The 11,231-nt window shown below is 44.8% G+C and overlaps 1 protein-coding gene across 1 annotated transcript; it reads right to left on the bottom strand.

Moving 5' to 3' along the window:
• Window positions 1–288: 288 nt before the first annotated feature.
• On the bottom strand, window positions 289–7,633 carry DPPA4 (developmental pluripotency associated 4). Its single transcript, XM_041748519.1, has 6 exons — window positions 7,558–7,633; window positions 6,752–6,912; window positions 6,615–6,665; window positions 5,888–6,179; window positions 3,830–4,025; window positions 289–821 (listed from the first exon to the last, which is right to left on the bottom strand). The coding sequence occupies exons 1-6, from the start codon at window positions 7,631–7,633 to the stop codon at window positions 791–793; spliced, it is 807 nt and encodes a 268-aa protein (XP_041604453.1). The 3' UTR covers window positions 289–790.
• Window positions 7,634–11,231: the final 3,598 nt, after the last annotated feature.

Raw genomic sequence — 11,231 nt, 5'->3', positions numbered from 1 at the left:
AAAGAATTTGCCCATAATGCATATGGCCTCCTATATACAATAGATGATTTTATATACAATTTAAAAAATCTAATACATTATGAATTTATGATTCAGAAGTACCCTTAAATATTTTTAAGCAGGAGAAACACACAAGGTAAGTTACAAGTAGAAATAATACCCGCAAAGTGTTCCATATGATTATCCCAGAGACATACCATAGAGGTCTCAGGTTATTAAGAAAACATCAAAAAATGTTTTCTATATTAAGAGTATGTTTTTGGGAGTGGGAAAGAATAACAGCTTTCCCTTTGGTTTAAAATACTCAACAGCCTGAAGTCACGAACCTAAGAGGGTGTAGCCGTCTCTGGAGGAGTTGGAATTGCAGAGAAATCCAGCGTGGAAGCACACCTGTACTTTCCACTCCACCTCCCACCCCCAAATCCTCTGCCAGGCGGGGCTCAGGTTCCCACTTTAAAAGAAGTTAAGGTCACTTCTATTTCAGAAGGGCAAACGTTTGTTATTATGAATGACTTTTTCTTCTTATTAAGTAGAATGAATGGTAATTTCTGAAATGCTCTTCCAATTTAAAATCTAAGAGCTCCTGCATCTCAACCCATGAAGCCACAGGCCCCATGGAGGTTGGAGGGTAACATCTGCAATGCACTAGCCTGTGTCCCTGTAAGCAGGAAGCATGGAGGGTGTGAGCAGCCTACAGTCCGGCCATCAGTGTCACCACGGAGTTGATTGTAGTTCTCTTTGTACCATTGGTTGTAATCACAGCTGTGTCCCTTTTCCTGCTATCGAAAGCTCATTGGAGGCTTTTCATTAACACCTTATTCCTATAAAGCAAACAAAATGTTTGTTTTTAAAAAGAGGAGATCCAAGAAGAAACATTAATTGTACCCTTGAAAACAGCCAGGAAATGCCCTGGTGGACTTGTCCTTAAACTATAGGATAGTAAGTGGAAGGACGCCGAGGAGGCTCAGGGGTTGAGCGTCTGCCTTCGGCCCAGTGTGTGATCCTGGAGACCCGGGATCGAGTCCCACATCGGGCTCCCTGCATGGAGCCTGCTTCTCCCTCTGCCTATGTCTCTGCCTCTCTGTCTCTTATGAATAAATAACATCTTACAAAAAAAAGAAAAAGTATGGTAAGTGGAAAGCATGCAACCAGGCCATCAAGGAGGGACTATAAGCCAAGTTATGTCTCCATAATATGTATCTGTCCTTGGCAACCCATGGGCAGCAGAGGCCCCAGAGTGGACCTTTTACCATTTGCCCAATGGCCTCGGTAGGTCATTAAAGGACTCTCCAGAGTGACCTCAATTCTATTCAATGTTCTTGGCAACGACAATTGTTGGCGGGAAGTAGGGCAGCCAGAAGGGGGAAAAAGAAGTGCACACTCTACTTGTCTTCTGTGGGAGACAGTTAACTGTGCCAGGGTCCAGGGGCTGCCACTCCTGGCTGATGGAGGGGGGTCTAGCCTGAGGGTCCCACCCACTTCAGTCTTCTATGCTCCGCCAGCTGTCCAAGATCCCTGGTGTTCAGTAACCTTGACACTAAGGATGATGGGCCCCCTACAGGCCGACAGAGGGCTGTGGAGAGGGATGTGGGAGGCAAGTCTGGGCTGCACCAAACCCCTCCATTCAGAGCGATAGTCCTCTTCCCGTCCTGCCTCTCTGAAGGCCCGTCTCCCAAAGTAGGCCCAGAAGCACACCTGGGCTCTCTGTCTGCAATGCAGCATAAAAGGAAATGCCCTTTGAGCATCCTATTGTTGCATCTCTCCATTTGTGCTTTTGGAAAACACCTCCAGTGACCCTTTCCACTTGTCCACTCCCCGTATTCAAGCATCACCAAATCACCTGTGTCCTTTACTACTCTGGGTCTCATCTTATGCAAGCAAGTGTATCATTTGAACTTTCTTCAGCTTCATGTGATATTGCTTAAAGCCAGATTCTGTCTTGGTACCGTTAGAAGATGCTAGGCCCTTAAAACACATTACAAACAGCTTTCCCACAACATTGTCCCAACAGCTCTCACACCCTTCCCTCTTTGGCAATGTAAGCCTCGGTGCATGCACTAGCTTCAAACCCTGCAGTGGCCCATCTCCCAGCAAATCACCAGATTCTGTGCCCATCACTCTAATCCTCAAAATTGTAAAATTTTCCATATCTATCCTATTCTATCCCTCTGCTTTCTCTCTGTCTCTCATGAATATATATAAATCCCTTAAATACAATAGCCTTTCGGAATAAAAATTTCTTTACAGGTGTGTACACTTTTCAGTGACTTACCGCTGAGCCACCCCGGCGTCCCTTCTTGGGGACTTCTTAGTTTTAATACCATAGGTGACTTTTGTACACCATCCTGTCCACTTCGCTCCTCATATTACAGATGTGGGAACCATGGCTCAGGAGGGTGAAGTGGCATGTGTAAAGCTGTGGAAATGGTCTCTGGTACAAACAGGATTCCAGAAAAGGACTGTTCCCTTCCCTAAGCCAATGCCATGCCTGTGGCTTCAACACAGAACTGTGCTCACTCTGCTCCACCTCGCTCCCGGAGTTTGTCAATTGTAATGGCTTGTATTTATTTATTTAAAAGATTTTATTTATTCATGAGAGACACAGAGAGAGGCAGAGACACAGGCAGAGGGAGAAGCAGGCTCCATGTAGGAAGCCTGATGTGGGACTCAATCCCAGGTCCCTGGGATCAGGACCTGAGCAGAAGGCAGATGCTCAACCACGGAGCCACCCAGGCGCCCCAGTAATGGCTTGTTTTAATAAAAAGACTTCCCATCCTTATTTAGAGACAGAAATCTTTATGAATTAGCTAGTCTAGTTTATACAGAGAACAAATTTACCTATTCCACATCAGCCAGTCATTTAATATGTTTATTTCAATTGGCTTAGAATTTAAATTATAGAGAAAACCCTTTTTCTTCTCTTCATAATTGTGAGTTTATAGCTGGTTGTTTGGTGATTACAAAGGTATGTCATTGATCACATCACATAACTAAAGACATCTTTTGAAAGAACACCATGGGCAACTGATTAAATTCTGAACCTTCAAAGCTTACTATAATTAGATCCCAAACTAATGATATTACTTAAAAATCTATAAAGCTCAATTTGGGCCCAAACTGGTTTTTGCATACATTGTATATTTCTCTCTTTATGAGGACACTGAAAGGAATCCCATTTGCTGAAATGATTAGTACCCAAGTTTTTTTTTTTTTTTTTTTTGAATGTTTGCATGTTAGACACAGGGCTAAGAACTTTACATTTATTCACTCATCTAATCTTCACAATACTTCAGATAGGCATTATGCCCATTTTGTAAGGAGGAAGCTGGCTCTTTTTTTTTTTTCTTAACCATAATCTGCCACACTACAATACTTACAATTTCTACTTTGTCCTAAATTCTCTCAGCCTTGGTGTTGGTCCCTATTGAAAAATGAGCTTTCTCCTTCTTTCCATCTAGGCAATTCTTCCTTGAAGTTAAGAAACCTCTTCTTTGATACTAGTCATCAGATGGCATTACAGCTCTTTACATACCAGTCATCCCCATTAGACTGTAGTCTACTTAAAGGGTTTTGTTGCTGTTGTTTTGCTAGTCATTATTTCTGTGAAGTGCATATACCTGTAATATAGTAATTAATCAAGACTTGTTTCTCCATAATTATGGGAGGGTCTCTAGGTAGAAGCAGTTAGCCTTGACCTCTAAATGCTCTTTTTCCTAAGAATAGACAACTCAAAATACAGGGCTATTTAAGATTGACATGTATCTCCAATCTCCCCCAGCTAGAAACCAGGTGTCCAGTTTCAGTTTGTAGAAATGCACCAGGTAGTTACCTGCGAACACATTTGGGGCACAGCATATTGTCCTCCAGCTGTGGGGGTGGAAAGTTACAAGCAGGGAGCAAGAAGAGGGCGCATACTCTCCCCCGCTTTTCAGGCACCCAGGCTTGTCCTGCATGAAATTGCAGGTGAACCCAACCTGCTGTGTCTGCAGGCATACTTCTCCCATGGACCACACACCACTTGGCACCTAAAGAAGAAAAGAGAGGCAAGTATGAACACAGCCTGGCCAAATTCTAATGTTCTTTTGGTCAAGAATATATTATGGTCTTTGTTTCCACTACTTTTCTTGCCAGTTCCAAGATAGAAACCCTGGAATCCTAGCTCAACCTTCTCTGTCTTGCTTTTTTAGAAAACCATACAAAACAGTTCCTGTTAAAATTTCTAAAAAGAAGAAAGCATAGTTGGAGGTAGTATAGCTCCAGGGGGGTAAATGATAGTGCAAAGGAGGCAAAGCTTTACCTCTACCCATCCTAGGTTTGCAACACGGTCTCCTTGACAAAAAGATCAAGAGAAAACCAGTTTGTTAATGTGTATGGCACAGGTAACTTGGAAGAAACCACCAGTGAAAGTGAACATGGCAGCTTAGAATTCTGGCTTTTCCAAAAAACCAAGGGATTTTTAGAGAAATGACAGGAAAAAGGGAAGCAGTTTTAGACAGACAGTGGGATGCTCAATTTATGGGAAGGAACAAAGAAGTAAGGTTTCGGGGCAGCCTGGGTGGCTCAGTGGTTTAGTGCTGCTTTCAGCCCAGGGCGTGATCCTGGAGACCTGGGATCGAGTCCCATGTCCAGCTCCCTGCGTGGAGCCTGCTTCTCCCTCTGCCTGTGTCTATGCTTCTCTCTCTGTGTTTGTCTCTTATGAATAAATAAATAAAATCTTAAAAAAAAAAAAAAAAGAAGTAAGGTTTCTCTGGTGCCACCCCTCAGGTGATTGTCTCTGGCAAAAAGAGAATCTACAACCTGCCTTTTGGCAGTCGAGCACTTTTCTGGGTTTGCTGCTCTTCAGCTGCCATTAGCTCAAAACAGTTTTTATTATAAATTTTAAAACAATTTAGAATAGGTATAATTTGGGGTGATACACTCTGGTTTCCTTCAATAGACTAAACCAGAGTGGTCTGGGAAGGCCTGCATGAAATAGGTTCGGGGTCTCAACAGGCATTGCATTGTGCTAACCAGTTTATGGTCTCTTAATTTTATGTCCTATAATTCTTACAACATTATGAGGTAGGTGTGATTTTTAACCAATTTTACGATGAGAAAATCGGGAACTATATTAAACAACTTGTTAATGTCTCTCGCTTAACAGATGCTAGAAGATCCGGGGCTTAAGCTCAGGCAGTTGATTTTTGAGCTTGCCCTTACTTTTAATTCCTTAAAGAAGGGAAAAGAAAAATAAAGCCAAACAGATTGCCATTCCCTCCTGATGACATCAGTAATTTGTAGCAGTTGGGATCCCTGGGTGGTTCAGAGGTTGAGCATCTGCCTTTGGCCCAGGGTGTGATTCTGGGGACCTGGGATCGAGTCCCACATCAGGCTCCCTGCACAGAGCCTGCTTCTCCCTCTGCCTGTGTCTCTGCCTCTCTCTCTCTCTGTGTCTCATGAATTAAAAATTTGTAGCAGTGGTTTCCTTTCCTTTTCTTTTTTAAAAGATCTTATTTATTTTTATTTATTTGAGACAGAGAGAGAGCACACAAGCAGGAAGGAGGGGCAGAGGAGAGGGAGAAGGGGACTCTGCAGAGCAGGACGGGGGGGCTCAGGGCTGGATCCCAGGACCCCGTGACCATGACCTGAGCAGAAGACTGACGCTTCACCGACGGAGCCACCCAAGCGCGGCCCCCAGATTAGCATCATCAGCCCTGGTCGAAAAATTGTTAGAAATGAAAATTCCCAGGCCTTAGCTCAGAGCCGAATCAGAAACTCTGTAGGTAGGGCCCAGGAAGCCCCAACCCTTTCCGTGATTTTGATGTACCCTAAAATTGATTGGAGGTTAATAATCAATAGCATTTTTTTCCTCAAGGGGCCCAGAACCAGATGGCACCCCCGGCCTTACCGTGGGCCTCCTGTGGCGATGCCACTGTCTCCATCTTCCCAGCCCTGGCTGCAATTCTGGACCAGGAGGCAAACACGGAATCTGGGGCCGAAGTGGTCACAACAACAGTATTGACCCCCTCCAGGAGAGCATCAGACCCCTCAGGGGGAGCAGCCACTTCAGGAGAGTAGGTTCCATCAGAAGGTATCTTTGTTCCAGGACTTTCCAGAGATATTTCCCCCTTGTCCATCATCAACCTTCTTTGTGTCTGAGTGAGAATCTTGGCCTCCTCTGCGGTGACAGGAATGTTCGTCTACAAACAGGGTTTACAAGGTTAAGGTGCTGTCAGAAGTGTGGCCTCATTTTTATGATTTTGCACCACATTGGTGAGAAGGGGGGTAGGGGGTGCTATTCTTCCTCAGAAGGAGGAGTGGAAGGAGGGAAGGAGGGGCTAAGGCCAGCCCTCCACCAACTTTGTGATGCTAAAATAGGTCATTAGAAAGAGAACTAAGTAAGGGGGGGATCCCTGGGTGGCTCCGTGGTTTAGCGCTGCCTTTGGCCCAGGGCCCAATCCTGGAGTCCAGGGATCAAGTCCCAAGTCAGGCTCCCTGCATGGAGCCTGCTTCTCCCTCCTCCTGTGTCTGTCTCTGCCTCTCTCTCTCTAGGTCTATCATAAATAAAGAAATATAGAAATCTTAAAAAAAAAAAAGAAAGAGAACTAAGCCTTCCACTGGGTCAAGTCACTTACCTTTTGATCTGGGTAAGCATATTCGCAGATTCGCTTATATACATCTAATTTCTAAGACAAGAGAAAAATGAGTTAACAATCAAGTAAGGATCCTACCCCTCCTCCCGGGAGCAAGGTCTCCAACCCTGGGCCATCACCTGGCCTTTGGTGCTCAGCTTGAGTTCTTGGCACCAGGCCCGCAGGATGTCTCGGTGAAGCAAGTTGGCCGGTGGCAGTTTCGAAGGTAATGGAGGAACTGGGATTTTCTTCCGAATTCTTACTCTTGTACTCTCTTGTGCCGTCTTTTCTGAACAGGAAGCTGGAGGAGAATGAATGAAATTAGTAATACCTCACTTTTGTGTGGCCTTTTAAAATATCCAAGTACAACTTTCAGCTGTACAGTCCAATCCCCATCGTATAGTTAATGACTTGCCAATGACCCCATAACCTCCAAGGGACAGGGGTCCCCGGGTAGCTCAGGTCATGATCCGGGGTCCTGGGATCGAACCTTGCATTGGGCTCCCTGCTCAGCAGGGAGCCTGCTTCTCCTCCTGCTTGTGCTCTGTGACACATAAATAAATAAAATCTTAAAAAAAAAAAAAAAAAAAAAAACCCTAAAGGACAGAACCTCAAACCTGGGACCGACTTAATACTGAATCTCCAGTTTTTACTTCCTACTTGCTCATCCGTGAGCACCTAAACCCACAGACTCCAAGGAGGCTGTGTTAGAGAGCTTGCTCCCCAGCCAGGGGAATGAGAGCAATTTTAAACCTGACATCATAAAACCTCAGGGGTGCCCTTGTCCTCTCACCAAAGAACAAAACAAACCACTGGGCATTGCTACCCACAGCCACCCATTCTCGGAGTTGGGTCAGCCCCACCCCACTCAGGGCAGTGCTCCGGGCTCCCTGCACACAGCTTTCTCACACACTCCCACTGTTCAGCGGAGACTTCCAGAACACACCTCTGGAACAGGCAACTATCCCCACACTAACAGGGTTTACCGAGGGCACAGGCCTAGCCAGGTCTAACATAGGCATTGCTACCTAATTATTCCATATAAATTACAACCGAGTCTGCACCCCACCCCACCTGGCCCAGCGAGCTTGAAGTACTAAACTCAATTCTTACAAAAAGAAAGCGGGGCTTCAAGGATGGGATTTCAAATTTATAGCAGTCGGTCCCCAAATCACTGTACATTGAGATCCTTAACACTGAGTAGCGAGTGAAGGCAAAATCGGACCCAAATATATGGTCAGAGCTTGGAGACCCCAAGATACTAGTTTTCACAGAGGCGGCTGAAGGGAGGGGAGACGTGTAAGCTGGGCCCCAAAGAAAGTGGAGGGTTTTCAGAACACAGGGCCATTTTTCTTTTCTAGGTTTCCTTTCTTTTTTTAAAAAAAGACTATTTATTTGAGAGAAAGAGTGAGAGAGCACAAGCAGGGGGAGCGGCAGAGGGAGAAGCAGGGAGCCTGAGGCAGGGCTGGGTCCCAGGACCCTGAGCCCAAGACAGACCCTTAACCAACTGAGCCACCCAGGGACCCCCTTTCCTACTTTTTCTACTCCTTCAGAAAATTTCCAAGCTTTTCTTAAACCCAAGGCAATGAGAGTTGGGGGCTTATCGACCTCTTACCTTTGCCTTCTTTCATAGATCTCTTCCGTTTGGTCCCACTTGCTGAGGTTCCTGGTAACTTTGGTTCACCATACGCCTGCTGTTTCTCTTTGGCTTCTTCGGATACAGGTTGGGATTGGCCAGCCAGGTAGTCTTCCCCCGACTTCGTGGAGCCCTGCCGGCGACAGAGGAGCCAGTCACTCTTCCCACCACCGCACACACTACCTGCCTCAAGATAACTCGCATCCACGGTGCCAGCATGGTCCCTACCCACCACTGGCATGCTGATTCTCCTCTGGGAAATCACCTTAACCTTTATATTTGCTTATAAAACAGGGAAGATGGGAGGCTAATTTGAAAATATGAGAAAAGAGAGAAAATAGGGGTACAAACAAACCACAGATGTAGAAGAAACTAGGCTCTTGTGTGTGTCGGGGGGGGGGGCAGCCCTTATTATCAGTCACCATATCCATTATTCTCTCACCTGAAGATTTTCCTCCCCCATTCCTTTGTTCTGGACCTCTTCCCAAGAAAGCTTTCCCTGCTATTGCCAGAGGGATTCTATATACTTATTCAGTGGTTTGTTGAAGGTACACAAATGTCTTTAATTCAGCCTAGCAGCCCCATTGCCCAAGGGCTACTCACAGATCCTTTCCAGCCTAGTTACCATGGCCCGGAGGGATGTCACTCACCACCTCAGCCTTCTACTGACTTCCATAAATCTTCCTTCTCCTTCAGAACCTCATTTCCAGTTGCCCTACACCTGGCAACCCTTCCTAACAGTCTCAGACCAAGTCAAGTCTAGGCATTGCCTCACTTCTCCCGCTAATCAGTCGCAGTTTTCCATTTGCTGGTGTGATTTGATCCATGCTTGCTACTCCATGTGACGGTAAGCTGCCTAAGGGCAGGATTTTTCTTTCCTCAGAGGCACTCAAACATTGTCTAATTGAGCCAGAAGCAGCGAGAGAATTAAAAAAAAAGAAGAAGAAGAAGCAGAAGCAGCGAGAGAACAGTGGGGGTACTGATAGAGAAACTAACCTCTTGCATAAGGTGTTGACATATTTCTCATTCTCTTTCCTTTACTCCCCACAGCAGCCTGGCGACAATTTATTATTTTGTTTTTCAGATGCTGAGGCTCAGGGACTATGGGAACACAGGTAGGCATTTCAGGACACAAAATCCCTAACTCTAAATCCTTTCCAGTGTCCCCAAGGTGGGGGGTACAGGACAAATTAACATTTGTATGGCATTTTACATCTCTATAGCAGCTTTCCACTCGTATTCAGGTTTTATGTTTGCAGAGCCTACTTACAAACTCCTCACTTTGGGGCCAGACTAACGTTTTAAAATTGAGAGGGCAAAAATGATGGTTCCAAGAGACTCTTGAAAGTGCTCAGATTCCCTTAGCACCGTGGCTCGATTCCACTGCAAAGTGTCAAAGCATCTCTACCTTTTTTTTTTTTTTTTTTTTTGGAAGTAAGCTCTTCGCCTGGCCTGGAGTCCATTGCAGGGCTTGAAGTGACTAGGAGAGACCATGAGGTCAAAAGTCGGATGCTTTGCTAGCTGAGCTACTACGTGCCCCAAAGCCTCTCCTACCTTTAATTTCTGTGGTGCTGGCCAATATGTCTGGCTTTGGATAATTCCCTGGGCCCAGTGGCCCTGGGCAAAGGTAGGTTCAGCACTTTCGGTTTAGGACCAGTGTTTGTTGAAGGCAAATCAAAGAATCTAATTCTCCTACAACCTCAGCTCCATTACCTCTTCCTAAAGTTTCCCCCTCCCCTCCCCTTTTCCCCGGTTACCACTCCTCTTCAGCCTTGATACGAAATTCTTATTGTGGGATGGGATAAACCATCTTTTCCAAACAGAAATAGGAAGCCCCATTTCTTCTTGTTCCTCCCTCCCCAATTTAGCAGGATGCAATCCTTAGTTAGGACTTTACTGTTGTTGTTGTCGTTGTTTTTTAACAAGAGAAAATTCTAAAGCACATTCTTTTCTCCTCAAAAGAAGGATCAAGTATACTTAGCAGGAGAGAGAAACACGAGACTCTCACAGACAGAAACAAACCCATTAAAATTGTATTTACCTTTTTGCCTTTTGCTTTCTCCATATCCAAAGAGAAGTCAAGGTTGACAAAAAGTCTTACTCCTGAAATGGCCCCGGGCCCAAAATTGCTCCTTTAAAAGTCTCCTCCCACTTCCTGTCACCCAAAGGCGCTCTTCTTTTTCTCCTTCCTCTCCCTCCTCCCCCGCCTCTCCCCCAATTTGTGAATGCTAATTTTGTGTACTCTCTTATCCATGAGGTGACTCTTGTATGAATTAATTAGTAGTATCAGTCCTACCACTTTTTTGTGAGCTTTTTAACATAATCAGTCTATGGTGTGGTTCAGGAGACATTAGGAAGTTGGAAACTCCTTCTGAGAAATTCCAAGGGAAAAACAAAAGTTCCTAGAGACTTCTGAACCGGATGTTTGAAGGAATTTAATGAGGCAACTTGTGGAAACAATAGAATTCCAGGGCTGGACTGGCGGTTTGAAGGAAGCAAAACCTTTCTTTTGTCCCACAAACATTTTATTTCTTAAGCAAGCTACTCAACCAATCACAACTCCAGCTTTCTGTTCGTACTCATAATAACTAGCATCTTCCCATCTGCCAACAACTAATGAGTAGTTTCTAAGTCAATTGAGTGTTTGTTTTGTACAAAAGTTTAGGTTTAAAAGTTAACAGCGATTATTTTATTGTCTTCCATTTTAGGGACGACACAAGTATGTATAACATTTTATTGGTAACTTGCTGGAGGACACAGTGAGAACCAGAAATGATGTCTAGGGGAGCCTTATTCTATTCCAGAAGCCTCTAACCTACTAACTCCCAAACAAGGCCAATATTCTCTCTTTAAGAATAGTCTGAAAATACCTCTGCTCAGATTGCTCCTCCCTGTAAAACTGTGGGAGATCAGAAACGTGAAGTGAAGAAATTTTCTCTGTTAAGAACTAGTGGTTGTGGGATTCAAACCTTCCTCCATCGGGT

The sequence above is a fragment of the Vulpes lagopus genome, chromosome 1 (assembly GCF_018345385.1).
Source record: "Vulpes lagopus strain Blue_001 chromosome 1, ASM1834538v1, whole genome shotgun sequence".
NCBI classification, from domain to species: Eukaryota; Metazoa; Chordata; class Mammalia; order Carnivora; family Canidae; genus Vulpes; species Vulpes lagopus.
This window is presented reverse-complemented; position numbering and strand designations above follow the sequence as displayed.